The sequence below is a fragment of the Lagenorhynchus albirostris genome, chromosome 13 (genome assembly GCF_949774975.1).
Source record: "Lagenorhynchus albirostris chromosome 13, mLagAlb1.1, whole genome shotgun sequence".
Taxonomy (NCBI): Eukaryota; Metazoa; Chordata; class Mammalia; order Artiodactyla; family Delphinidae; genus Lagenorhynchus; species Lagenorhynchus albirostris.
The window spans coordinates 38,085,146-38,110,988 of record NC_083107.1 but is presented as its reverse complement, the minus strand read 5'-3'; the positions used below and the strand labels follow the sequence as shown (position 1 = coordinate 38,110,988).

Genomic DNA, 25,843 nt, shown 5'->3' with positions numbered 1-25,843 from the left:
CTAGTGAGAGGCCCGCGCACCGCGATTTAGAGTGGCCCCCGCTTGCCACAACTGGAGATAGCCCTCGCACAGAAACTAAGACCCAACACAGCAAAAATAAATAAATAAATTAATAAACTCCTACCCCCAACATCTTAAAAAAAAAGAAGCACCTAAAACCAATCAATTTCTGGAGGTGAAATATAAACAAATACACGCAAACTATTTTCCATTCCTATTCGTCTCTCATCTCCTGTTGGATTCTTAAACATTTATGCTTAGTTCATTCATATAGTTCTCACATTTGGGGTTGTAAGGGTGAATACAAGTCTAAAATAATTAAATTTAAAAATCTGCCTGGTGCCAAAAAGAACAAAGAACATTACCCCCTTACTTTTCATTTAGCAATTCTTTTAGAAAAACAGAAGCTATAAATTATTTCTCTGAGATGTATGTACACCTTTTAAAAAGCTAAACAAGTTTCTTGCCAGTTTTGTACCCCCTGAAGATCTTTCTTGGGGGCCTTTGAGCTATCTCTTTGAAATGTGAATATCAAGGAGGATGGTGCCCCATCTCTCTGTCTCTGTGGGAGTTTAAACCTTGGCTTTTGGCTCCAAGATGTAACTTCCTATTTTTTTTCCTTGGGAGAAGGACAACAGGTATGTAATTGATTGCATCTGTCTGATTATATAAACGAGTGAGATTTCTTCTCTTTGCAATCTCTTTAGTGCATCACAGTATGGTTTAATGCTTATTCTATAATAAAACTATTTCATTCTTTTCTACTTTTCTATATTTTGTGGAGAGGATGTTTTGGGCGTGGCAGGAGAGTTTATTTTTAATTATTTCCCCAACTGGGTCCTCCAGTTTTGGCACTAGTATGGCTGATATTTCCCATTGCCCCTCCATACTTACTTTAGGCAGTAAAGGATAGTGGAAAGAGCATGGAGCTTTTGGAGTCAGAAAACCCTGAGTTTAAACTGTTCTTTTTTTTTTTAGTAGCATTCTGAGGTATGAACAAGTTACTTAACTTCTCTGAACCCTGACTGCCTCATCTATAAAATGAGGATAATACATTATAAGGTAACTAAACTGACACATAGAAGGTTATTTACACATGAAAGAAACAAAGTTAACTTAGATTCCTTTAGCATACTAAACTTTCGTCCTCCTTTCCACGTGGGTAACTCTGTCAAACCCCAAGGCAGTGTCCACGTCATTAATCTCGAGCACACTGAGTGATGAGGCAACGAACTCACACTGCGGACCTCAAGAGTTTAAAAAGTTTTAGTTTGTAAAGTACGTTAACAGAACAATTGAGATGATGCAAACGGATAAGATCAGACTGCTGGGGTCCCCGTATGCAAATACCTTAATTACAGGCGCGCAGAGGCCGCTGCAGCTTCCGCACTTCCCCTCGAGTGCGCTCCGGGACGCCCGCCAGCGCGGGGGCGGGGATTTGCATGTGCGAAATCAGGAAGAGGGGGAACCACCCAACGAAAACCCCAGCTGTCCTTACCCCAGGCTGGGAGGACGGGCCCCACTTCGCCGCCCGGCCCGCCCCCAAGTGCTCGCGGGCGGCCGGCCCTCTAGACGTCACCGCACCCTCCCACCCGCTCCTGAACTTTAAGCCACGCGTCCAAGAACACCCTGGAGGAGGGGGATTTCTCAGGAGCCGGCGGCTTTCGCACGCTCGGGGCCGTCACCTCCCGGCTCCCAGCGTTCCCTGCGCTCCCGAAGGTCCCGCGCTCGCGCTTCCGCGACGAGGTCCCAAGCCCACCGGGGCTCCGGGGGAGCGGGCGGGGCACGGGCGGGGCACGGGCACGGGCGGGGCGGGGCGCGGGCCGCTGAGGGCGGAAGCACGCGCGCCGGTCGCAAGACGCTCCGCCCCCGCCCCAGCCCGGGGGAAGCGGCGGTGAGGAGTTTACGTCAGCCGCGGGAAGTCCCACCCCGCCGGGCTGTTCGCTTCTCGGGCCGACCTGCCCTCAGCTGTAGCAGCGCTCCGCCTCCTGGCTCCTGCAGCCGGGACGGGCAACGCCGGGTGACAGGAGCGCGAGAATTAAGCGGGTGGGAAGGTGTGAGCCGCAAACCCAGAGGAGGGCGGGAAGGAGGAAGAGGAGGACCCGGGGGTGGTCAGGGGGACTGGGGATCCCGCCGGCAGAGGTCCCTTGGCCGCCTGACTAACGGGCTGATTGACTGCAGCGGCTTCGGGTCCGGACGCTCGGAGCGGGGCGGCGCGGTGAGCTGAGCCATGGCCTCAGGTGAGTGTTCTCGGCGCGGGCTACCGAGGGCCGGGCGCGAGCCTGGCCCCGACGGCGGGGGCGGAGGAGGAGAGCGTCCGAGGGTCTTGCCGCTCAGGGTTTCGGGCGCTCAATTTTGGTTGTGACTCATTCTGTCTTTAAAATCGCCTCTGGCAAACTGTCAGCCTTTTAAAAAAGTAAGCTGGTTCAGGGTTTGCGTGCGAAATCAAAGTCACGCTCTGTAATTTGATGCCATTATAATAGCCGGAGCCTTAGAGTTTCCCAAAGACTTGGTTTTTGGATTAGGGAAGTAATAAGAATCTAAATAAAGGAGAACGAAGATTTCCCGTATTTAAAAATTGATTTAAATTGAAACGGTGGTTTTACGTTTTAGAACAGGAACGAGGAGCCTTCCGACCTCAGGAGAGGTCTATCTTTTTTAGTTTAATTTCATCAGTTGCCAAGAGGTGATCGCTGTCGTGCTGACAGTTGGACAAAATGCGGTGCGGCTTTAAAAATCACCAGTGGTATTTTAACAGGTCTTACGTGGAAATGTTGCTTCAACAAAGTGAATCATTTTTACTGTAAAGTGCGTACTTTCTAATTTATGGAACAGAAGTCGAGTTTTGTTTTGTTTTCCTTTGTTGGAAAGAAGGGGAAAAGAGGATTTTTAGAATCCCCGTGCTTTAAAATATGAGTAAGAATGAAAACAACTTTCTATCACTTATGTGAATACTTACTTTTAGTCAATAAATGCGTGGATCTCTTGCTTTGGGGGAAACCAGTTTACCAAGAAACTGCTTAAAGGGTGAGGGAGGGAGCCTCACATCCAGCCATGGTTTAGGTCTGCCTGTAATCTAAGGGAAGTAAATCAGGTAGACTGCATTCGAGTGGGATCTTTACAGAAGTCTGGCAAGGTTTATGGGGGCACTTTCCCGGCAGAGGGAGCAGCGTGAGCAGAGGCTGGGGGGCCTAAAAGTGTGGATTAACCCTGTGCTAGGAGGCTACAGAGGGAGACTTGTTTATGCTTGACCCGCATCCTCCCAACTCCCTGGTTCAGTGACCCTCAGTAGAAGGCTGATGACTAGCGGAGAAGAGGAAGTAGAAAGCATAAAGGACTTTTTTTTTTAAAGGGTTGAGCAGAACAAATCCATAGCTAGTGCTGTAGGCTGAGAAGGAAATTGGGGTGGTTCACATGACATTTGATTTCAGTTTGTCTGTGGTTTTCATGTGAGAATACAAATGTAGTTTAACATATTTCAACTTTCTCTTTAGCCACCTAAGTGACCCTGAACTTTCAGATAATCCTGTAAATTCATAAATTCAAACCGTGTATAAATTAAAAGTGCAAAGTGACTTGAAACACTTGGTAAATTTATTGATTATCAGAAAGATTTTGTATGAAAGTTAAAGAAGAGCCAGCATTATAAGAAAAAAAAAATCAGCCTTCTGGTAATTTAACCAAACTTTGTTGATATATGGCATGAATGTAATACTCCTAATTCTTTCAAAAGAGAAAGAAAATAATTAGCCATTTATATAGAGTATCCTAAGACCCACATCATTTAAAAATGTGATACAATTTAAACTTGTTTAATGACACTATATTTTGTTCTGTTGTGAGGACTGATTTCCTAAATTGAAGGGGAAAAAATTTAAAGGAGTGGAAAGTTGTAGGGTAATTTTCTTTTCTTGTTTTTCCTGTTTTCTGGAGTTGCATTAAAATGGGACTGTTTAAAATATAACAAGTTATTTAAGTTGTAATTCAGTTGTCTGAAAACTGCTGAGGAAAAGTCTGGGTGTCCTTAATCACTCAGTAAAGACCTTAGACAAAAACATTCACAAAATTATAAACTCCCATCCTGTTTTGAAACAGTAATTTAACCGAAAGAGTAACAACAACGACAAAAAAACTTTTGCTTCATTAGTTTACCATTGTCTAGTTTAGAGTCTGTTTGTAGTAAAGTTGTATAAAACCTCAAAAAGTATTTTTTATTGATTACCAAGCATTTAAGACCATTTCTTACCGGATGTAATATGTAAATAGGTGTCTGTAGTTGAATATATGATCTGTATAACGTGAAAGTAACAGATCATTATTTCATAAATAAAATTATATAAGTACCATGAATAACTGGGACTTTATGTATGATTCTGAATTTTGTTCAATTAAATTATGTTATTTAGGATTTCACAGCTCAAGTTCTATTAAGCTGTCTTTATTGCTTTTTTAAAAAAAATTACACCTTGGTTCCAGTCTTTTGACACAATTAATGAGGACAGGCATTAAGAAAAATGTTCTCAGTCCTATCCAAGGTATGCATAGACAGTCATTACTCTTGTATATTTATGATTCTATCCTGTTTAGTATAAATAAAATTAGCTCTTTTTTTGTCTGAATTTAAAGCTTCTCATTGTTCCAGTAGAAAGTGCAAATGTTCCTGTGTGCGCATAGCTCTGTTTACTAATAAATAGTACTGTATTTGGTAAAATATGTTTTAAAATTTAGGTAATTTATTTTTATTTACAGTTTTAAAAATTATTATTTTTTAAATTGGAGTATAATTGATTTACAGTATTGTTTAGTTTCACATGTACAGCATAGTGATTCGGGGTTTTTTTGCATATTCGGGTATATTCCATTATGGGTTATTACAAAATATTGGGTATAATTCCCTGTGCTATACAGTAAATCCTTGTTGCTTATCTATTTTATGTATAGCATATTCACAGTTTTCTTTAGTATAGTTCTGCTACGTCACATAATAGGAAGTACATGAAGATATCGTGTACTACTTACCAACTTTGCACTACTTACCAACTTTGTAGTGTAAATTGCAAGAGAACTGTTTGTCTTGAGTAAAGGGGAAAAACTCAGTGTAGTACGACACAATTTAATGAAAAACTGGAGCTGGAATTGATAGGTAAAGACAGTGATTTATTGTTTTTAGTAGAAGACTGAACACATAAACATGAAGGCAGCTTCAGAAGTGCAACACATGAAAATGTAGAGATAACAGTAGTATAAAAGAATTAAGATGATATATGATAGACATAGAGTGAAGGGAATGAGCAAGTGAAATGACTAGGGAGGAATCATGATGACTCATAATTGGGAACATCTGGGGTGTGTGTAGTATCTTTCTCAAATATAATTTGAGGGACTCAGAATTTCCTTTTGTTCCATCTTTCTTTCATCTGTGTTTTCTGCAAATGATTGTGTTTGTAGGCACATGACCCAAATAATTGCATGGGATATACTTACAGTAAAAAATTATTTGTTTAATTCATATTTAAATGGGCATCCTATAATTTTTATTTTTAAATCTGACGGTCTTAATCCAGACAGATGATTTGGCCCTGCCATCTGTTTTTAATTTCGTTTCTCTACTTTTTTCACCCTGGAAGTTAAAATTTTTTTTCAGGACTTATTCTTCCACCCCACACCCCAATGGCAGTGGAATCTCTAGCAGTAAAATCTCTTTGCCAAAATTTTTTACATATTTTATTTACCTTGTGGTGCATACATCAGTCAAATACTCATCTGCAAATTCCCTTACTTGGATTCTTAAAGCCCAGATGAGAGAGTCAGCCTGATATATTAGAGTAAACCTGGATTTTAGTCCATGATGGACCTGGGTTGGTTTTTATTCCAGTTCTGCCACTCTATGATTTGAAAATGGGTATAACAACTGCAGAGTCTTAATAGGAGCAAATGAGGTAATGCATGCCCATAAATGTTAGTTTTCTTCTGTACTGGAGCTCTTTTGGGACTCAGACCTCTAGGAAACAGGAGCTCCTAGAAACACTTGGCACTTAATACTGTTTCAGTATCCTGATGATTCTAGAATTTTACGAAACCTTAAGGTTTCATAAAAATAGACTAGACCAGATGCTAGATAGAAAATATATCTTTCAAGAATATGTAAGCATGCCCATTTACTTTTAAATAATTTGAAGTAGTTTTGTGTATATTTAAACTAGGGGAGTAGAAGTTGACAGTGATGTTTGGAGGCAGTCTCCTTTGTCCACTTAAATGATAGTAAGCATTCTGAAGAAGAAAGTAAATAAAAAATTGCTTAGTAAATAAACCACGTGTCCTTTTGCTAATTTGATTGATATAACTTATCCTTCCTTTGATTTCTTTTGCACCTTCTGTGTTAGTCTTTTTCTGTCTTTATGGGAATAGGCTTGAGTTTTCCTTGCCCTTTTGTTAATTGGATACAATTCTGTGTAGGAAGTGGTAACTCTAAATTTTTATCATAATTGGGAAGAAATGGAAAAACTCACCTGTGTCTTAAGGTAAAGAAGGTCATCAACATAATTCAGTTGGGCTTGAGGAAAGAAGAACAGGTCTTTTCTTTTTCTCCAAAGTGAGTAGAGGTGATATTTAGAAAAGAATATATTGGTAACTCCATTTGCTCCTTTGGGTCTCAGGCAATCTGTTATCCTGTACTTCAGTGAATGAGATTCAGTCTCTAGTCAGTTATTCAAAACTGTGGTGTTCACACATTGGCATGCTGTCTTGTAAGAAGTGTTACTGATGATAGTTAAAATATTAATTTTGTAAAAGATTTATTTTAAATATCAGTGCAGTTGAAGGCTATCTCTGTAATAGTGCTTTTTTTCTCTTGCTTGCATTTGGGTAAGCTTTTTAGAGTGGGAGAGAGTTACAAGTAGTCAGAATTCCTCAACCTAGTCTGTCCATCACCCGGCTCATCCTTGTACATGAATTTTGGGGTTGCTTCTCCAGATATGTGCATTGTTGTTTCCACTTCTTTGTGTTTTAGGGCAATGGTTCTTAATCAGGAGTGTGTTCAAATTGCTTGGGAAGTTTTTTTCAGAAACAAGTCTGGGCTTTAGATGGATTTCTATCTCTATTCAGCAGATCTCAGGTGGGGTCAGGACATGTATGTTTTTTGAAAAAGCTACCTAGGTGATTCTGATATATAGCCCCAATATGAACTTTGTTCCAGGAATTTCATTGCATCTAAATACTCACTTGCCTGTGCCAAGATGCATTATCTTCTTAAACTAATTTGCATTTATTTTAGCTTATTTGCTATATCAGTTATTGTGACTTTATCCACAGCTGCTTTTATGCTGCTTGTTCTCTGAATTTGACCCCCCTGGGATCCCAGCTGTCATATTTGCTAATGTCATTCATAATTTCTTTTTCTTATAACTTTATATAATTTTGAACTTTAGTTTTAGCAACTGTAAAATGGGATAATAATTCCTGTCCTGTTTTTATGAGACTAAAGTTAAAAGGATCAAATGAGAAATGTATATTAAAGTGCCTTAAAACAGTGTTTTAATTACTATAATTAACATCTTTTCACTGTGCAATTAATGCTGGTCCCAGTGCTAGCTGTCTGACAGTTGATCATCCACTTTTATCTTTTATTTCAATGTACGTTCTTTTTTTTCCAATGTACTTTCTTTTTTTAATCTTAAAAACTCAAATAGCACTCTTTCTTGCCTAAGTGCAAATAAAAACATAAATATATCTTGCAGACATTTTGGCTATATTTCAAATGTTATTCTGGTCTGTATGAGCATTTTATAATACTGTTAAAAATTTAGGGGTCAATCCCAGCTGTGCATAATATTGGTTAACGAAAAGTACAGTAATCAGCTTGTTTAGAACCAACTTTTGAAGACGTTTCTATGATTTTCAAAACTGTAGTGATTTGAGATAATCTTAGTTAAGAGTACTCATTTTCTCTACAGTTCCCTGATTTATGTTTTACCAACTTCCACTCCATAGATGATTGCATTTCACCACTTTTTATCTTCAGGAAGGATGGCACTTCAGAACAGAGTACTGAGGAAGGAAGTAACTGATACACTGTACTGATGCATGATATTATAAACGATTTATAGCTGGGAATTTTTTTAAAATTATAAATAGAGGTAAAGAAATGAGAATATGAATAGGTATGAGGAGTATGAAGGTGTAGCGATTTTAGTACTTACAAAGCACTGTTTTTTTCCTTAGTAGTACAACCTAATAAGGAAAATGTGAATAATTATTAATATAGTCTTTCAATGTTTGCATAATGTAGACAAACAAAAAGATCTTTAGATTTTCAGTCATTCATTCCACAGATATTTACTGAATATCTGTGCAAGGCACTGATGAGTAGGACACAATTCCTGCCTTTAGGTAGCTTGAAGAAATAAAACAAGTTGTTTGAAGAAATAAAACAAGTAGCTTTTTTTCAAGAAGAAATAAAACAGTGAGTCTTCCCTAACTTCAGTTATTTGCAATAATTGCCATAAACAAAACGCTGTGATAGTTTAGAGGAGGGGAAGATTATTTCCAGCTGGGGGAATGGAGAATATTACAGTAAACTCTGGTTGTTAGACTTTTTACCAATAAAGAGCTTCTACAATAGAAAGAATAGAGTTCAAGGGTTTTTTTAAGTACTTGATGTTATATGATAACTAATATTTGTCATTTTTAGAATTTAAAAATCTTTAGAAAATGTTTTATTTAATCTTTCAGCAACTGCTTTTCTGTTCTCTTGTCTACAGACTTTTTTCTTAAACACACTTTCTAGTTTAAGGAAGTGTTGTATAACCAATGAAATATTTGAGTGCTCACTTTAAGCCTAGCACTTTTATTCACACTCCTCCCTCAAAAGTTAGCCACTTACCATTAGTGATGTCATTCTATATCAACTTCCCACTAAGACACCTTTAAATAAGCAGTGGGCAGGGATTTATTTGACCTTTAGTTCAACCACAAAGATGATTTAAGATATTACTTAAAAAATACTGTTGAGTATTTTGAACTTCGTTTTCAGAGGAAAATGTACTTTCTTTTAAATACTCCTACAAGGATATATAAGGTTGTGAAATTTTTTGTCTTTTTTTATTAGAGTATAGTTCACTTACAATGTTGTGTTAGTTTCTCTTGTACAGCAAAGTGAATCATATATATATATATATATATATATACACATACACATATATATACAAATATATATCCACTCTTTTTTAGATTCTTTTCTCATATAAGTCATTACACAGTATTGGGTAGAGTTCCCTGTGCTATACAGTAGGTTCTATTTTTGTGGCTGCGCTGGGTCTTTGTTGCTGCGCACGGGCTTTCTCTAGTTGCGGCGAGCAGGGGCTACTCTTCTTGCAGTGCACGGGCTTCTCATTGCAGTGGCTTCTCTTGTTGCAGAGCATGGGCTGTAGGCGTGAGGGCTTCAGTAGTTGCAGCACGCAGGCTCAGTAGTTGCGACACATGGGCCCCAGAGGGCATGGGCTTCAGTAGTTGTGGCACATGGGCTCAGTAGTTGCGGCGCACAGGCTCAGTAGTTGCCCCGCAGCATGTGGGATCTTCCCAGACCAGGGATCGAACCTGTGTCCCCTGCATTGGCAGGCGGATTCTTAACCACTGGACCACCAGAGAAGTCCTATAGAGTAGGTTCTTATTTGTTATCTATTTCATATATAGTAGTGTGTATATGTCAATCCCAATCTCCCAGTTTATCCTTCCCAAGGATGCAAAATTGAAATACTCATCTGCGTGCGTTACATTTTTCAGTAAAATTGAAATAAATATTATTAACTTGATTAGGTTAAAGTCAGTTTTCCCTGGCTCTTTGCCTTTTGAATAAACAAATAGGTAGTAAATTCAAGCACAAGGAGTCTAAACCAAACAGAATCAAATTAAAGATACCAGTAATACTTTACTTAGTAACACAAAGTAGAAAATATGGAGCCATCAATGATTCTTTACTTTCTCTTAACCCTAATGTTCGTTCAGTCACCAAGTACTGTCAATTTTATCTTTTAAATAATCCTTCATTCCTATTATCACTACCAAATTTCAGAAATACTCTCATCATTGCCCACATTACTGTAACAGCCTCTAAATTGATCACCTTACTTTCTCTTTTCCTTTTAATCTGTTCACTGCCACCAGAATTCTTACTCTAAAATGTCAATCAGATCATGTGATTCCCCTGCATAAAACCTTACATTGATTCTCTGTCGCTCATAGAATGAAATCCAAATCTCCAAATGTACTCTGGCTTTGGTTCTCTTTCTAAGGGTGGAAGTGTACTTCATTTCCATTGGGGCTGTATTGTGATTCTTTGGCTCTTTTTTACTGTGCCTCCACCTCTGGACACACTCTTCCCTTTCTCTAGAATGCCTGCGTTTCTCCCTTCCCCCTCCCCACCCTTTTGCTTCAGTACCTCTTTTTTTCCTTTGACATAGGCTTTCCTGACTCTTTTGTTCTTATTACAATTTTATGCAGAATTTTGTTAGCATAAACAAAATTTTGTTCCTTCCTCTATAGTCTAATAATTTGTGTTGTTTGCCTCACTATTCTGTAAGATCCTTGAAAGAAGCAGTTGTGTATATACTGTCATGGTATCACTATAAATCATTGTTTTCAAGAAAGCATTCAAGATAATAATAGACCATTTACTGAATATTTGTTATATGTCTGATACTTGGTAAGAACCTAACACATGTTATCTCTAATACTCACAACAACCCTATGTGGTAGGTGCTATTGTTATTATCTCCATTTTATAGAGTAGGAAACTTAAGAGATATGATATTTCCAGGGTCTTCAATGTTAAGATGTGGCTGAGGAGTACTCAAAAGGCCTCTTCCCCATACTGCACTGATAATACCCACTGTGTTACCCTTTCTGAAGATTTGCTTGCATCATAACAGAGGATAAGCCTTTAGTCAAATAAATGGATATCTTAATTGTGGGAATTTAGAAATCACTAAACTGATTGAGGGAGGGTTTTTTGGGGGGTTTTGGGTTTTGATTTGGGGTGTTTTTTTTAGTGGAAGGCATCTTTATACCCCTGAAATAAAGATACATTGCTAAGTACCCTACTTGTAAGCACACTTGAGTGTCTTTATTAAACTGTCATTTCCATGATTTGGATCATTTCCATGATTTGGATAATAAGAGGGGGCAAAAGTGCATATGTTTTAGACAGCTTTATTGACATATAACTAATGTACAATAAATTACACATGTTTAAAGTATGCAATTTTATAACTTTTGATGTATTTATACAATTTTGAGATCATCACCACAATCAAGTAATTAACATGTCTGTCATTCCCCAAAGTTCCCCATCCACTCCACACCCCTATGCTTAGGCAACCAGTGATCTGCTTTCTATCATTATAGATTAGTTTACATATTCTAGAGTTTTATATAAATGGAATCATAACAGTATGTGCACTTTTGATCTGGCTTCTTTCACTCAGCGTATTTATTTTGAGATTCATCCATGTTGTTCTGTGTATCCGTATTGATTCTAAAGGTATATATTTTGAATTACATTTGCTATAGAAAGTAAATAGTTATTTTCTTTTCCTCTGTTGTGTCTTATACTTTAGGTGGGACTGACTGAAAATTCTTTTGAGCGTAAAGTCCCTTCTGGAACTTGTTTTGCTGTACTATGTATAAGTCCTTTAAGATTCCAATGGAGAAAAAAAAACTTAACATTTCCTTCTGCGAGGATTTAAATACATTTTCATTTTCAATGAACAGTCTTTTAGTCCACTGTTAAGTCTAATGTAAAATCAAGCAAAGTCACTTTTGGAATATAATATTGTACTTTTGAATACTATCTTCTTGACCCATTTGGGAGAATTTTGGGGAAAAACCCTTCTACTTGGTCTCATGTAAGTGGGTATCTCTGAAGTGGTTATCACAGAACTTCACTCTGGCATTAGTTATAGATATTAAACAATAAAGTGCTAACCAGTAAATATGATTTGAATGACTTGTGTTTACACTGTACGGGAGCTCAATTTGAATGAGAGAGAAGAGTGTCTTTGCCACCCAATCTTTGATAATTACATTTCAACCTTGTTATTTAATATTGAGAGGGAAAATTTTTTAGTCTACTGTTTTATAAAAAACAAAATGGTCAATATCCATTATCATTCCTATTTTAATCTCACCCTCCCCCCTTTTAAAATTTTCAGGTGGTAATGAACCACGTATAGAGATAATTGAACAACCCAGGCAGAGGGGAATGCGTTTTAGATACAAATGTGAAGGGCGATCAGCAGGCAGCATTCCAGGGGAGCACAGCACAGACAACAACCGAACATACCCATCTATCCAGGTAATAGACCATTCTCCTGTGTGTGTCTGTCTCTTAGTTGCTTCATATTTTAGCTACAGCAACTATGTTAAAGACCCAGCTTCTTCACAGTGATCTCCAGCAGCTTTTCTTCCTTTTTTTTCTTTTTAATTGATCTATATACTGCATAGAATTCTAGGGACATTTATTAAGTACAGCATGGATTCTTCATCCCTGTGGATAGTTATACATTGTGTGTTAATCTAAGTAGAGTGATTCCCAGTGCTTAGTATACATTGGCAGCTTTTGGATGATGATCCCTTTCACGGAACAAAAAGCTAATGAGGAAAAAGCATTCTCTCCTTGCAGAGGTGATCAGAATTGTTCTGTAGATTGAAAACATGGATTTGGGAATTCAATTAGAATTCTTCCTGCAGTCACTTGGTTAATCTAGGGTCTATGTAAAAAGAGAACATTTTTTGTCTTTTTTCCCCCTTACCTTTATTGCCTATCCCTGATACTCTGGGTTGCCTTGACTGATTTGAAATATTGTCACTTTTTAAATATAGTTTTTTCATATTAGCATAAATTTCGAAAGCAGTTTGACTTTGGTAATATACTATAATTATAAACTATACCATATTTGTATTTTATATTTATATACATTTCCTTCAGTTTTTAATGATTTTTTTTTTATTCTTTAAATGCCAATTTAAAACCTTAATGGCAGAGTGGATTTTTGAAAAGTTTTATTCAATGTTTCATCAGCAGATCTGAATTCACTATTTTATAACTAGATTATTTACAGAGTTTACTCTATTGAACTTAAAGGAAATGCTAAGTTATATAACAAGCCAATGGCAAAATTACATATTGAATTACAAATTCCAATCTTCTATCACACTTTTTTGTTAGCAATATAGATTTGAGTTAGATCTAAGTCTTTTGATATAATGTTAAAATGGGAGAGGTGCTAATAAAAGGTAAATAAGAAAACAGTAATCTTCTATTCCTTTAAGAGCGAATTTTAGCTCTTCTCCATAATTCAGCTTATTCTATACATTCTCTTTAATATTTCTAAGGTCTATATCCTTACCATTCCAGTATGTTCTAAACAACTTTGCAGCTTGAGTTCTACATTAGCCTACCTTATGCTTTTTTCTTTTTTCTTTTTTTTTTGGCTGTACCACACGGCTTACAGGATCTTAGTTCCCCAACCAGGGATCGAACCTGTGCCCCTGCAATGGAAGCACAGAATCCTAACCACTGGACCGCCAGGGAATTCCCAGCCTTACACATTTAAGTTGTTACCTTCTCTTTTATTCAGAAAAGCAATAAATACTTTCTGGTTACTGTTCAAATTAAGTTTAAATTCAAAATTATGAATTTTAATGCCCTTTTACCTGTGAAACCACCTATTCTTACTTAACTGCCTTGTCATTTGTGCTTGCAAATTTGCCAGCTTCCAACCTAAACATTAGCTCATCCCCACATGCTTCCGTCCTCTCCCATGTTTAACTCTTCTCTTCTTTCTCAGTGTTCTGTGTGAAAACTTAATTTTGCAAAACTCAACTAGATTTATTGCCTGTTATACAGTGAACACTTGCAGTATGCTTACTGATTAACAAATATTTTTTTAAATGGAATGTAATGTATTAAGTAAAATGATCATATTTGTGTGTTATCATTTCCATTATGGCTTAAATATATACTTTTTTGCTTTTTGGCTGCATTGGGTCTTCATTGCTGCGTGTGGGCTTTCTCTAGTTGCGGCGAGTGAGGGCTACTCTTCGTTGCGGTGCGTGGGCGTCTTATTGCCGTGGCTTCTCTTGTGGAGCACAGGCTCTAGGCGCACCGGCTTCAGTAGTTGCAGCACGCGGGCTCAGTAGTTGTATCTTGCGGGCTCTAGAGCATAGCCTCAGTAGTTGTGGTGCACGGGCTTAGTTGCTCCGTGGCATGTGGGATCTTCCCAGACCAGGGCTCCAACCTGTGTCCCCTGCATTGGCAGGTGGATTCTTAGCCACTGTGCCACCAGGGAAGCCCTAAATATATACTTTGAAGGGATGTTTATGGTATGACAATGAATATAAGAGCATGGCATTCAGTGACTCAACATCTTAGAATTTCCTCATGCTCTGTGATAATATTTTGGTGTAATTTTACTTGTTTTCAACGGAAAATAAGCAGAAATCAGATGATATGACCAATTGAATTAGGGCACAAAATAATATGCCAAGGAACTGAGAGGTAAAATTCTCCTCTACTGGTATTCTCTGTAAAGTTTCATCCAAACTGCAGTTGCCAGTCAATTGGACTTTATTTATCCAGTGCTAACTGTATTATATAAATTGAACTCTCATTTTGTAGATCAGTTCTTAATGAGATGTATTTATGGATCATATATTTAATTTCCCCCCTTTTCAGATTATGAACTACTATGGAAAAGGAAAAGTGAGAATTACATTAGTAACAAAGAATATCCCACATAAACCTCATCCTCATGATTTAGTAGGAAAAGACTGCAGAGATGGCTACTATGAAGCAGAATTTGGACAAGAACGCAGACCTTTGTTGTAAGTACACAGTCACAGACATTTTTAGGAATAGGATAAGCATAGAATGAATGCTCTTGATTCCTATCCATGTACATCTGTTATTTTTTAGCAGAATAAACTAATTCCTCACTGTACTTCTACTTACTATAGTATACATTTACATTTTCTTATCATTTGCATTGGAACTACCCTTTCATTCTTTATTAGTAGACACAGTCCATGATGGTAGCAGGAATACTTCTTTATTGTAACTAAAAGTAAACAAACTTATTTTATGCTGCGATTTTTTTTCTTAGTTTTAACAACTTATGAAATATTTTCTTTCATAAATTTTTACTCTCTTTTCATTGATAGTTAACTTAAAAATTGCCAGATGTGAGAAAATCAACTGGAAAACTGGAATTATTATTTGAAAAGGGCAGTTATAAAATTAACATACAGCAATAGTTCTAAGATTTTAAAAAAGTATGTAATAGTTTGTGTTTGAGGCTGCTGGATGGATCCATTCATCCTATTGGTGAGAGTGTAAATAAATATAATCTTTCTGGTAGGCATTTTAACAACTACATAGCAAAAGCCTGAAAAATATGAATGTCTCTTGAACTAGCAATTCTATTTCTAGGAATTTATCCTGAGGAAATAATTTCTAATTAAGCATGTTCAGAAATTTAGCTATAACGATGTTCATTGAAGCTTTGTTTGTGATGGCAAAAAGTTAGAAGCAATCCAGATAATAAACAAAGGGGGATTAGTTAAATAAACTGGTATATCCATGCAGTGTACTCCTATGTAGCCTTAAAAATAACCTTGCAAATATGTCTTTGTATAGAATGATATTCCCAATATTTAGATAAATAAAATAGGGCTTTAAAACAATGTGTGATAAATAATTTTTTTAATTTTCATTTTATATTGGAGCATCGTTGATTAACAATGTTGTTTTAGTTTCAGGTGTACGTGATAAATAATTTTTTCAAAAGTAAATGTGTACATACACATAGTAGTATAAACACTAAGGTATTGATAGTAGTTGTCTCTGGGTGGGAAGAATTGTGGGGTTTTATGTTCTTTTAACTGGTGTTTATTTTATAATTCATTTTTTGTAACGAACATGTGTTGCCTTTGAGGAAAAATGAAACCAATTGCAATAGGAAAAGATTAGTAGCCTCCTTAAATACTAGCAGTAACCATTTAGAAAGTATACTTTAAAAATATTCCTCTTTCAGTAACAACACAAAACATAAACTATCTAGTTATACAAACTTGGCAAGAAGTATTTCCTGCTTATATTATTTGACCTCCCAATAGCATTTTACATTGTAGATTACTCCTTTATTGGAACATTATTATTCCTTGATTTCTGATTTAGTGAGAACAAACTTTCCTGTTTTACTTCTTACTTCTCTGGCTGTTCTTTCTCAATCCTAGTTACAGGCAGTTAAATTTTTGGACTACCTTAATTATGTCCAGTGATGCCCAATAATGCCTGTTAGGGCTGTCCTACCCTTCCCCTCAATCCAAGATCCTGTTAAGGATCATACATTATTTTTAGGTGTCATGCTTATTTAGTCTCCTTTGATTTAGAACAGTTTCTTGGCCTTTGTTGGTCTTTCATGACATTAACATTTTTGAAGAGTTTAGGTTGTTTTGAAGAATGTTGTTCAATGTGGATTAGTCTGAATGGTTGCTCATGATTATGTCCATGTTACCATGAATAATAATTTCATGTTAACATGAAATATTTTGGATGAGAAATCTACAGAGGTGATGCTGTATTATTCTCAAAATAATGTTTTAGGAGACGCTATATTAGTTTTTTCCCATTGGTGATATTAATTGGCATTCTATTGTAAAGAACTTTTCCATCTTTCCCTACCTCAGTTGAAAAAATAACACTATAGACACATGGATTCTTTTATTCAGTGTATTATAATTGAATGCTAGTCCATTACTAGCATTATTATTTTGATTTTCAAATTGACCCAAACTTGACCAAGGCAAGCCCCTTCAAACTGTTTCCTGTGTCCTTTTGACATGTCCCCATCTTTCTTCGAGCACTTCTTTACTTTCTGACACAGCGAAGTGTTCAAGAATTACTCATACTTTTCTTGCCCAAGCCTTGAAATCTTCAGTTGTTTCTAAGGATCCCTGGTTTCTTTCAGTAGGGAATGGTAATAAGGGTGATTGCCTTTTTGACATATTCTCTTAAATAGCTCAAAAGCACCTCAAATAGAATATGCCCCAAACTATGATCTTACCCTGATCATATATACCTCTTTCCTCTCAAAATTGGTCTTCCAGTGTACCTTGTTTTACTAGTTGCTGTAAAAGCCCCAAACATAGGTGTCATCATTGACACCTCCTCACAGAGGTGCACACGTTGAATTCACTAACAGGTACCTCCTAAATAGGTCTTGAATCTATCCACTTCTCTCCATGACTCCATCACCAACATACTAATTGATCAACTCTCTCCCATCATAGGTTCCTGTGACATAATGTGTATCTCCTTTATAAAACTTGTCATGATTTCAGTTTAGCATCTTGGTGTGTGATTACTTCATGTCTGTTTCACTAGAAAAAAAGTTTCAGCAAACTTTTTCTGTAAAGGACCAGACAGTAAATATTTTAGGCTTTGCAGGCCCTGTGGTCTCTACTGTACCTGCTCAACTCTGCTGTTGTGGCATGAAAGTACCTGTAGATAATATGCCAACAAATAAGTTTGTTCGAGTAAAACTTTATTTACAAGAACAGGTAGGTGGTGGGCCAGATTTAGTCCATGGGCTATAGTTTGCCAACCCCTGCTCTAGACTGTAAGCTCCACGAGAGGAGGGATTGTATACTCCCATTACTTACCAGAGTTTTTGGTACGTAGTAGGAACCCCAGAACTTGTTGAATGACTATGAATGAATGAGTAATTGATTCAGATAATCTCTGTGATCCTTGGTTTCCTCATGTCAGAATTTCAGTGTGTGAATAGGAGTCAAATATGATTATTCAGATGAAACTGTCAAGTAGTGTATAAATATATAAAAACAAAGAGTTCTTTAAAATCTTTTGTCAAAGAAAAAGTGAGAACCAACCTAAGAATCTTTCAAAGAAGTGGAATACTTTTGAGGAAGACAATCATGATTTCAGGGTTTCGAGAAAGGATTACAAGTTCAAGATTGACTTTTTAATTATTGGAGGCAGAAGAAGGAAATGTTAAAGATATTTTAGGTGCTAACAAAATCACAGGTGTGGTGAATGTGAAGAGCATGAACAATAAGACAACAGTGCATGGAGGGGGCAAACAAGGCAAGCGACCTCCTGGTGCAAAGGGCCATGTCAAGTTTGAACAAATAGTAATGTTAGTATAACCAAGTTTTGCTTCCTTATTCACACCCACCCAACTTTAATGATGTCATGGTTTTTCCATGTGGGAACAAGTATGACTGGTGGTGGTAGGGGAGTTCCCCCCACCATCATCTGTACTACACATATGCAAATTAGTAATATTTGTAGCAGTTGAGAAATTTTCCATAAATGACATTTTGAAACTTTTGTTAAATATTATTGTTGGTATTAAATATCTTTCTAATGAAAAAAATATGTAGTTTGATGCTTTCTTATGATGAATGATTATTATAACTTCATATGATAAGGCACAAAACATATTCCACTGCTGCTGGCCGTGAAGTCATTTGAAGTCAAAAACCAGATGTCCATGGAGTGGAGAGGTTGAGGTGTAAGAGGATTAGCAGGCACTGTAGCGAACTGCAGAGCCCTGTATAAATGGGGCTGCAGGTGCTTAGCTCCAGCCAGGTGTTTCTGTGCCAATCTGCTGTTGCCAGACCTTTAAAATGTTCAAGAGAAGCCAGAAATCCAGAATGTTTATATGCAGTTACCTGGTTTTTAAATGTTGGTAGTCTACGCACATTTTTTAAAAATGTAGTCAACACTTTTATGAGCTCAGCAAAACTATACCTGTAGGTGTCAGCCTGTGGGCATCTTTTTACAACTTTTGCTTTACATTATCAAATGTACAGATTTTATTGATTTGATTGTGAATTCGTTTGGGAGGTGAATTTTAGCTTTTTGGTGTTGCTTTCCTCTTAATCTTTGTCCACTTTGGTATATTTGATGCAGGAATATTAGTAAGATCTAACCATAAAATACTGTATGTAAAAGTGATAAAGTATACACTGCTTTTCTTTTAACAGTTCTTTTAGAAATATAGCCCCATTTTTTTATCCTCACATCTTTATCATAGCAATTGGAAATGTACTTCATGTTTTTAATATCTCCATCTGACATTATGATGACCTTTCAGTGCTGCTTATATGCTTGATTTTTGCAGTATCCTTTAATAAAACCTCATTTATGTGTCCTTGTATTCAGCTATAAGGAAATTTGAAAGTTCTGTGTTTTCCTTCTAGTTTTCAAAATTTGGGTATTCGATGTGTAAAAAAAAAAGAAGTAAAAGAAGCTATTATTTCAAGAATAAGGGCAGGAATCAATCCTTTCAATGGTAAGTATGTTTGATTTAATTAATTCTATTATTTGGATATTGACTTATTGTGATAAAGGATTTCTATTTGTATCTTCAACCTGTGCTTTAAAAGCTGTCTTAAGTTCTGTGTTAACTTATATACTTGTCTTACACCTGTAAATGAGGATTAAAGTATATTTAAAATGCTTCAGTATTGAAAAAAAAAATCTTATTCACACAAGGCTTTCTACTATCAGTGAAGAGTTTCATTGTTTTCTATAAGAAAACCCTCTCAAAAATATTCTGATTCTTTTGGAATGTGGCCTTCCTTTTGCCACTCCAGCAGACAATATATACTCCCCCCTCTGAATATTGAATAGGCACTGTGGTTATAAGGTATTGGAGTGCATTTAACTCAAGGGCATATTCAACAGTGAAACTTAAACTAATCCCAATGTGGAAGTAGTATAGAAATAGTAGAGGCTATACAAAATATTTTCATAGTATATTTGTGTGTACGGCTAGATATTTACTGTTCAGTGGATTTTGTTGGGGATGGCACTGTCTGGTGTAGCACCTGGTAATGATGCCACAATTGCTACAGAATAGGTGAGGGCTATATTTCTTGAATAGAAAAATGACTACCAAGCTGACACCCTACACTACAGTGGTCTCCATTGTAAAGTCATCTGCAGCCACTTAAATCTGCATGATTCAGGTATTGAACAACTATAAAATTTTCAAAGAATAGATTTCTTTGTCATATTTAAGATATCGTTATATTGTTAGTTTGTGTTTTTTGTGGTAGTTTAAAAATAATTTCAGGGATATGATGATAATTTAAAGAATATCCTCATAGACAAGTAGTGTTTTTATGAATTATAAGGTCTGCATCTCTTTTCTCTAGGTCTTTATTTTTCATACTATTTAGTATAACGCAAAAGTTCCCTTCTTTCTCTTCAGTATTACTCACTGTAAGAGACTACTGTTAAATTTGATGTAAAGTTTTCTAGAATTTTCTTTATACATGTGTCATGTATATATATACACACACATGTATTTTTTATACAAATGGAGTCATGTTACACTTCCTAATCTACTACTTCGTACTTTTCACTCAGGAATATATCTTAAACATCTTTCCATATTAGTACTTATAAATCTAGTTTACTTTTTAACAGTATTCTGTGGTTTGGGTAGGCTTTAATTTGTTTATCTAGTCATCTATTAATAAACATTTAAGTTATTTTCAATTTACTAAAAAAACTCCATTGAATATAGACTTTGAACTCTTGTGTGATTTTTTTAAAAAAAAAAAATTTATTTATTTATTAATTTTTGGCTGTGTTGGGTCTTCGTTGCTGCGCGCGGGCTTTCTCTAGTTGCAGTGAGCAGGGGCTACTCTTCGTTGTGGTGTGTGGGCTTCTCATTGTGGTGGCTTCTCTCGTTGTAGAGCATGGGCTCTAGGCGCGTGGGCTTCAGTAGTAGTGGCATGCAGGCTCAGTAGTTGTGGTGCATGGTCTTAGTTACTTAGTTGCTCTGTGGCATGTGGGATCTTCCCGGACCAGGGCTCAAACCTGTGTCCCCTGCATTGGCAGGTGGATTCTTAACCACTGGGCCACCAGGGAAGTCCCACTTGTGTGATTTTTTTTTTCCTTAAATATTTTCTATGCCTTCATTTCCTTATTTATAAAGTAGAGATAATAATAGTACCTACTTCATATGTTGTTATAAGAATTAAATGAACTAAAATATGTAAAACACTAATTATGTACTAGGAACTATTCTAAGTGCTATATGAGTATATGTTATTAATATCATGCCTTGTTCTGGATTGGTAAAAACAAAAATCAGAAAACCCCCCAAACTTCCACAGATGGCCCATCTGCCTTTTGACTCCTGCATTTTCCGTTTTAATGCCCTTTCCACTGGAGTCAGGAGATCTGGATTTGAATTCCAGCATTGCCACTTGTACATGCTACGTGACTTGGGAAAGTTAAGTAACCAAAGCTTTGGTTTTCTCTTCTGTAAAGCAGAGATTAAATAAAATAGTGTACATAAAGTACTTAACATTTACTCCTTGACATACAAATAATACTTAATAAATGGTAGCTATTATTTATAATCTCCTTGTTTTATACTGCATTATCCCTGTTTCATACTATGCCTAGACTTGATGGCCACTTTAATTTAAAAGTTGGCCTTTTACTTTAGCAATAAATCAAAATTTTAAATGAGCATACTCTTGACCCAGAAATTTTCCACTTTTGAAAATTATCCTAAGGAAATAATACCTGGTGGAGCTAGGATTTGAAAACAGGTAGCCTGGCTCTCAGGCACATTGCTTTATCTCAACTATGCTTGTTGTATTAACTGTTGTATTAACTCCCCGCCCCCACCCATTAGAATAATCTTAGAACAGTGCTTTATTATTGTGATTATATATTATTATTGATTATTGATATTATATTATTATTGATTATATTAATATAATCACTATATTATTGTGATTAAAAAGTTGCAATGGCTCCTTAAATAGTTTAAAAACGAAATGGCCCTAAATTGGAAATCTTCCACATGTAGCTCCAACATATCTTTCCTACCTTCTTGTCCACTGCTCCTCTTCATGAACCATTCTCTATTCCAGAAAAACTGTTTTGTTCATCTACCCTGACCATCTCTCAGTCATCTCTGTTCTTCTCACTACCATTGTAGGAATGTAAGCTTACATCAGTTTTTAGCCTGGACTGTTATTGATAGCCTCTAAACTTGTGTTCCTGCCTCTATTCTAGATCACCCTCCAAGCAGTTTATACACTCTACATCCAAAAAGATTCTTCTGAAACCAATATGAATCAGTTCAGAACTCTGCTTATTATCCTTCAGTGACTCCACATCATCTTCACCAGTGACTCTCAATTTGAATGTGCATAGGAATCCCTTAGTACTTGCTAAAAATGTAGAATCCAGGCCACATTTCCCCTAATTTGATAGGTCTGATGTGGGGCCTTGGGCTCTGCATTTTAAGAAGCCTCTAGATCCGTGTTTCTTAACTGCAGCTCACAGTAGGAAATAGATTTTATTTGTCTACTCAATACATACACATGCACACGTACACACATAGATAAAAAACAATATTCTTACTACATGCAGTATACTCTCTAATCCATTCCTTTCCATTTGATTTTTTTTTAAAGTAAATGCATGTCCAACCCAGTAAATTAATTTTATGACCAATGGGTCCTAAACTCTTAGTACATGCAGTATGCTTTCTATTCTATTCAATTCCATTTCTTTTTCTTTTTTTTTAAGACAATGCTTAATGAAGCCACTAACTTAATTTTATGACCATTGGGTCTCAAACTACAATTTGAAAATCTCTGCCCTAGATGATTCTAATGCAAGTGATCCATGGACCACACTTTGAGAAACCCTGATATACTTGCTAGATTCAGTTTCTCAAGCATGGCATTTAAAGCCCTTCATAATCTGATCCTTGTTTTCCATTCCAGCGTCATTTCTAGCTGTCATCCTCTGCCTCAACTTCCTGTCCGTCCTTCCCCTAGCACTGAGTGTACACATGCCATCTGAACTTTTGGCCATTCTGAATTACTTGTCATGTTGGAAGAGCCATATTTTTTCTTGCTACTGTGTTCTTATACGTGCAGTTCCTAGCATGAAATACCTTAATCTACATGGTGAATTCTTTCTGCTCATCCCTCAAGTTTAAGGGACACTTCTTTCAAGCTATCTGTGACCTTCTCAGAGCAAAGTATTCTGTTTTCCCAAAGTGCTGTACATATTCTAATATGGTTAATCCCCTGAAAAAACTCAAAACCCTAAAAACTAATTAAAATAATCTGAACTCAGCTATAGACCTTTCTTGGTTGTTTATTCTGTGCTATTTTCAGGATATACTGGTAAATTCTACCACTTATGTAGGAATTTGTCAGAGCTGAACTGACACTTTTTTATAGATGTATCACTTAACACAGGAAAATTATACTGGTAAAGATAACAAGATACTAGCCGACTTTGTGTTATATCTTTATGATATATAGAAACAATGGAATTGGAAATGTTTAGCAGAATAGGGTCTACAAATTCTGGCCTATAGACTATCTCATTATGACAGTCTGTTCCCTAAAGATCAAATATGTGAAAATGCAAAGACTATTAAAAATTATTTTTACTTTGCATGTATCTAGGATGTTTTAAGGCGAGTCCTTATCTTTCTTGCCATTAGTTCTTTAAAACAGGAACTGTCTCTTGCAGATAGGGACATATAACAGTCAAGTAGTATTAAACTTGAGGCTTCATGTAAAATACCTGTTCAAATTATCTAATAACGTGCTGAAGTCTAAATTGTGTGAGGAATTTATTTAAGGGCTCCATTATCAAATTTTAACAGTGTCCATTTAGCTGGCACCAAAAAAATGTCAGTTAGACTTCATAGGGGACTCTTACTGCAAAAGCAGGGAAAAAATTTTTAATTGTCACTTTCTAACTATGTATTTAATGACATATAAGGAATTCTAATATTCAGTGATTAAAATCCATAAGATTTTTACAATACAGTATTTGCAATTCTGTTTTATTAGTCACTTTACTTTTTTTCCATGTACAGAGGACATTGAGTTGTTGTGAGAGCACAAAGGCTGTTTTGCAGTTGGGTTTGGGGGGATTATTTTATTTTGGTAGTCTGAAAGAGAATACAGTTTAAAAAGACAGGTAGTCTCTTAACAGATTCTTGTCTCTAAAAGTCTGGTTTAATACAAGAAAATAAGAGCCTTTCCTCACCACTTAAAACTTAAAGCCTAAACAGCAAGAAGAAAAAAAAGCTCTTGTGTACTTCATTATCCTTCATTGCAGTCATTTTAGAAAGCCTTCTTTATTACGCTGTGCAGAACTTGGGGCACTTTTATGCCTTCAGTACTCCTTGAACATACTCCCATTATAACACTTTTCACGTTACATTATGTAATTTTAGTTTATGCATCTGTTTCTCATCCAGACACTAATCTCACTAAGGGCAGGCTGTCTTTTCATATCTCTGTCTAGCATTTGTTTTAGCACATAATAGAAGCCCAATAAATACGTTGAAAGAATGACTAATTAATGATAGACTGCTATGACCATTTACCTTTTGCCTGGCACACAAGCGCTTAAATGTTAGCTTTTATTATAACTATACATTTTAAGTAACAGAAATTAAAAGAATTATAACTAAACTTTGGTTTTTTCCCCTTAAATAAGACATAGCTCTTAAAATTGTTAATCTATATACTGTACATTTTTGCTCTGTTAATTACTTTTTAAATTTTAGTAATATTTAGCAATAATTAAAATTTTAGAAAAGTCACATCTCTAGAGCTAGTAGGTGTTATAATTGATTTAAAAAATTTAATCCCTACTTTGAAAACAAATCATGATCATATCTTTTTGATAAAAATGAAATTCTTATTGCATATACACTGCTCTTAGGACTAAGGAGTGACATTTATTGCTAAAGATAGATTAAGGAGAATAATTGTTACCTTGTATGTATCTTTTTGATCACATATAAAGGGAAATTTTAAACTAGTTTAAGAGAAATTTAAGAGAATTTGATTGGTCTCATGCTTTCTTTTGCTAGATTTTTCAACTATCATTTTTCACATTGCAGAATTTTTAAAATAAGACATTCTGTATCATGCTATATATTTAAAAGCCTACTGCAAGCATTATCTAAGTGGAGGAAACATCCAGAGCATTCACTTTAAAGTTAGGAATGAGAAAAGGATGTGCACTCTTGCCACTTCTATTCTACATTGTACTGGAGATTGTAACCAGTGCACAGAGCTGATCAAAAATGAAGAAATAAAACTGTAATTATTGGAAGCTATTATTTACAGTGAAAACTCGAAAGGATATACAGATTATTAATATAATGTTTAAAAGGGTGAATGCATTGTACAATTAACATACAAAATTCAGTTACATTTCTATACATCAGCAGCAAATAATTAAAGAAAATATTGTCAGAAAATATAAAATACCTAGCAACAACTCTAAGAAATGATGATCAAGATTTCTTTAGAGAAAATTATAAAATTTTATTATGAGATAATAGAGAACACCTAAATAGATGGAGAGGTATATCATATTCTTTAATATCAATATTATAAACATTGCATTTTTTCCCAAATTGATATATGGTTCAGTGAAATTCCAAACAACTCCCAACAAGATTTTTCACTAAAGTGATAAGTTGATTCTGAACAGGAAAAGGAGGATAATTTATAGAGGAGGAATAGTGATGAAAAACTGACCTTATCAGATATTAGGGTTTATTCTGAAGAAATACTTATGAGATATTAGGGTTTATTATGAATAAGTACTAATTAAGTAATATTGGGGTAACAATAGGCAAATTGACCAGTGGAGTAAAATTGAGAGCCCAGAAACAGACTTAAGAAAATATGAAACTTTAGTAAATGACAGTGGTGGCATGTCAGATCAAGAGAAAGG

The 25,843-nt window shown here is 35.9% G+C and overlaps 1 protein-coding gene across 2 annotated transcripts in view; it reads left to right on the top strand.

Annotated features, from left to right (window-relative positions):
• The first annotated feature begins 1,923 nt into the window (after positions 1 to 1,923).
• REL (REL proto-oncogene, NF-kB subunit) overlaps positions 1,924 to 25,843 on the top strand; it is a 35,934-nt gene continuing 12,014 nt past the window's right edge. The window contains exons 1-5 of one of the 2 annotated variants that reach the window (XM_060168788.1): positions 1,924 to 2,054; positions 2,182 to 2,240; positions 12,207 to 12,349; positions 14,732 to 14,880; positions 19,282 to 19,373. In XM_060168788.1, coding sequence (XP_060024771.1) covers positions 2,231 to 2,240; positions 12,207 to 12,349; positions 14,732 to 14,880; positions 19,282 to 19,373 — 394 coding nt within the window. In that variant the 5' untranslated portion in view covers positions 1,924 to 2,054; positions 2,182 to 2,230. Of the gene's footprint in view, positions 2,241 to 12,206; positions 12,350 to 14,731; positions 14,881 to 19,281; positions 19,374 to 25,843 lie in introns of both variants that reach the window. The other variant, XM_060168787.1, reaches the window with a different exon arrangement.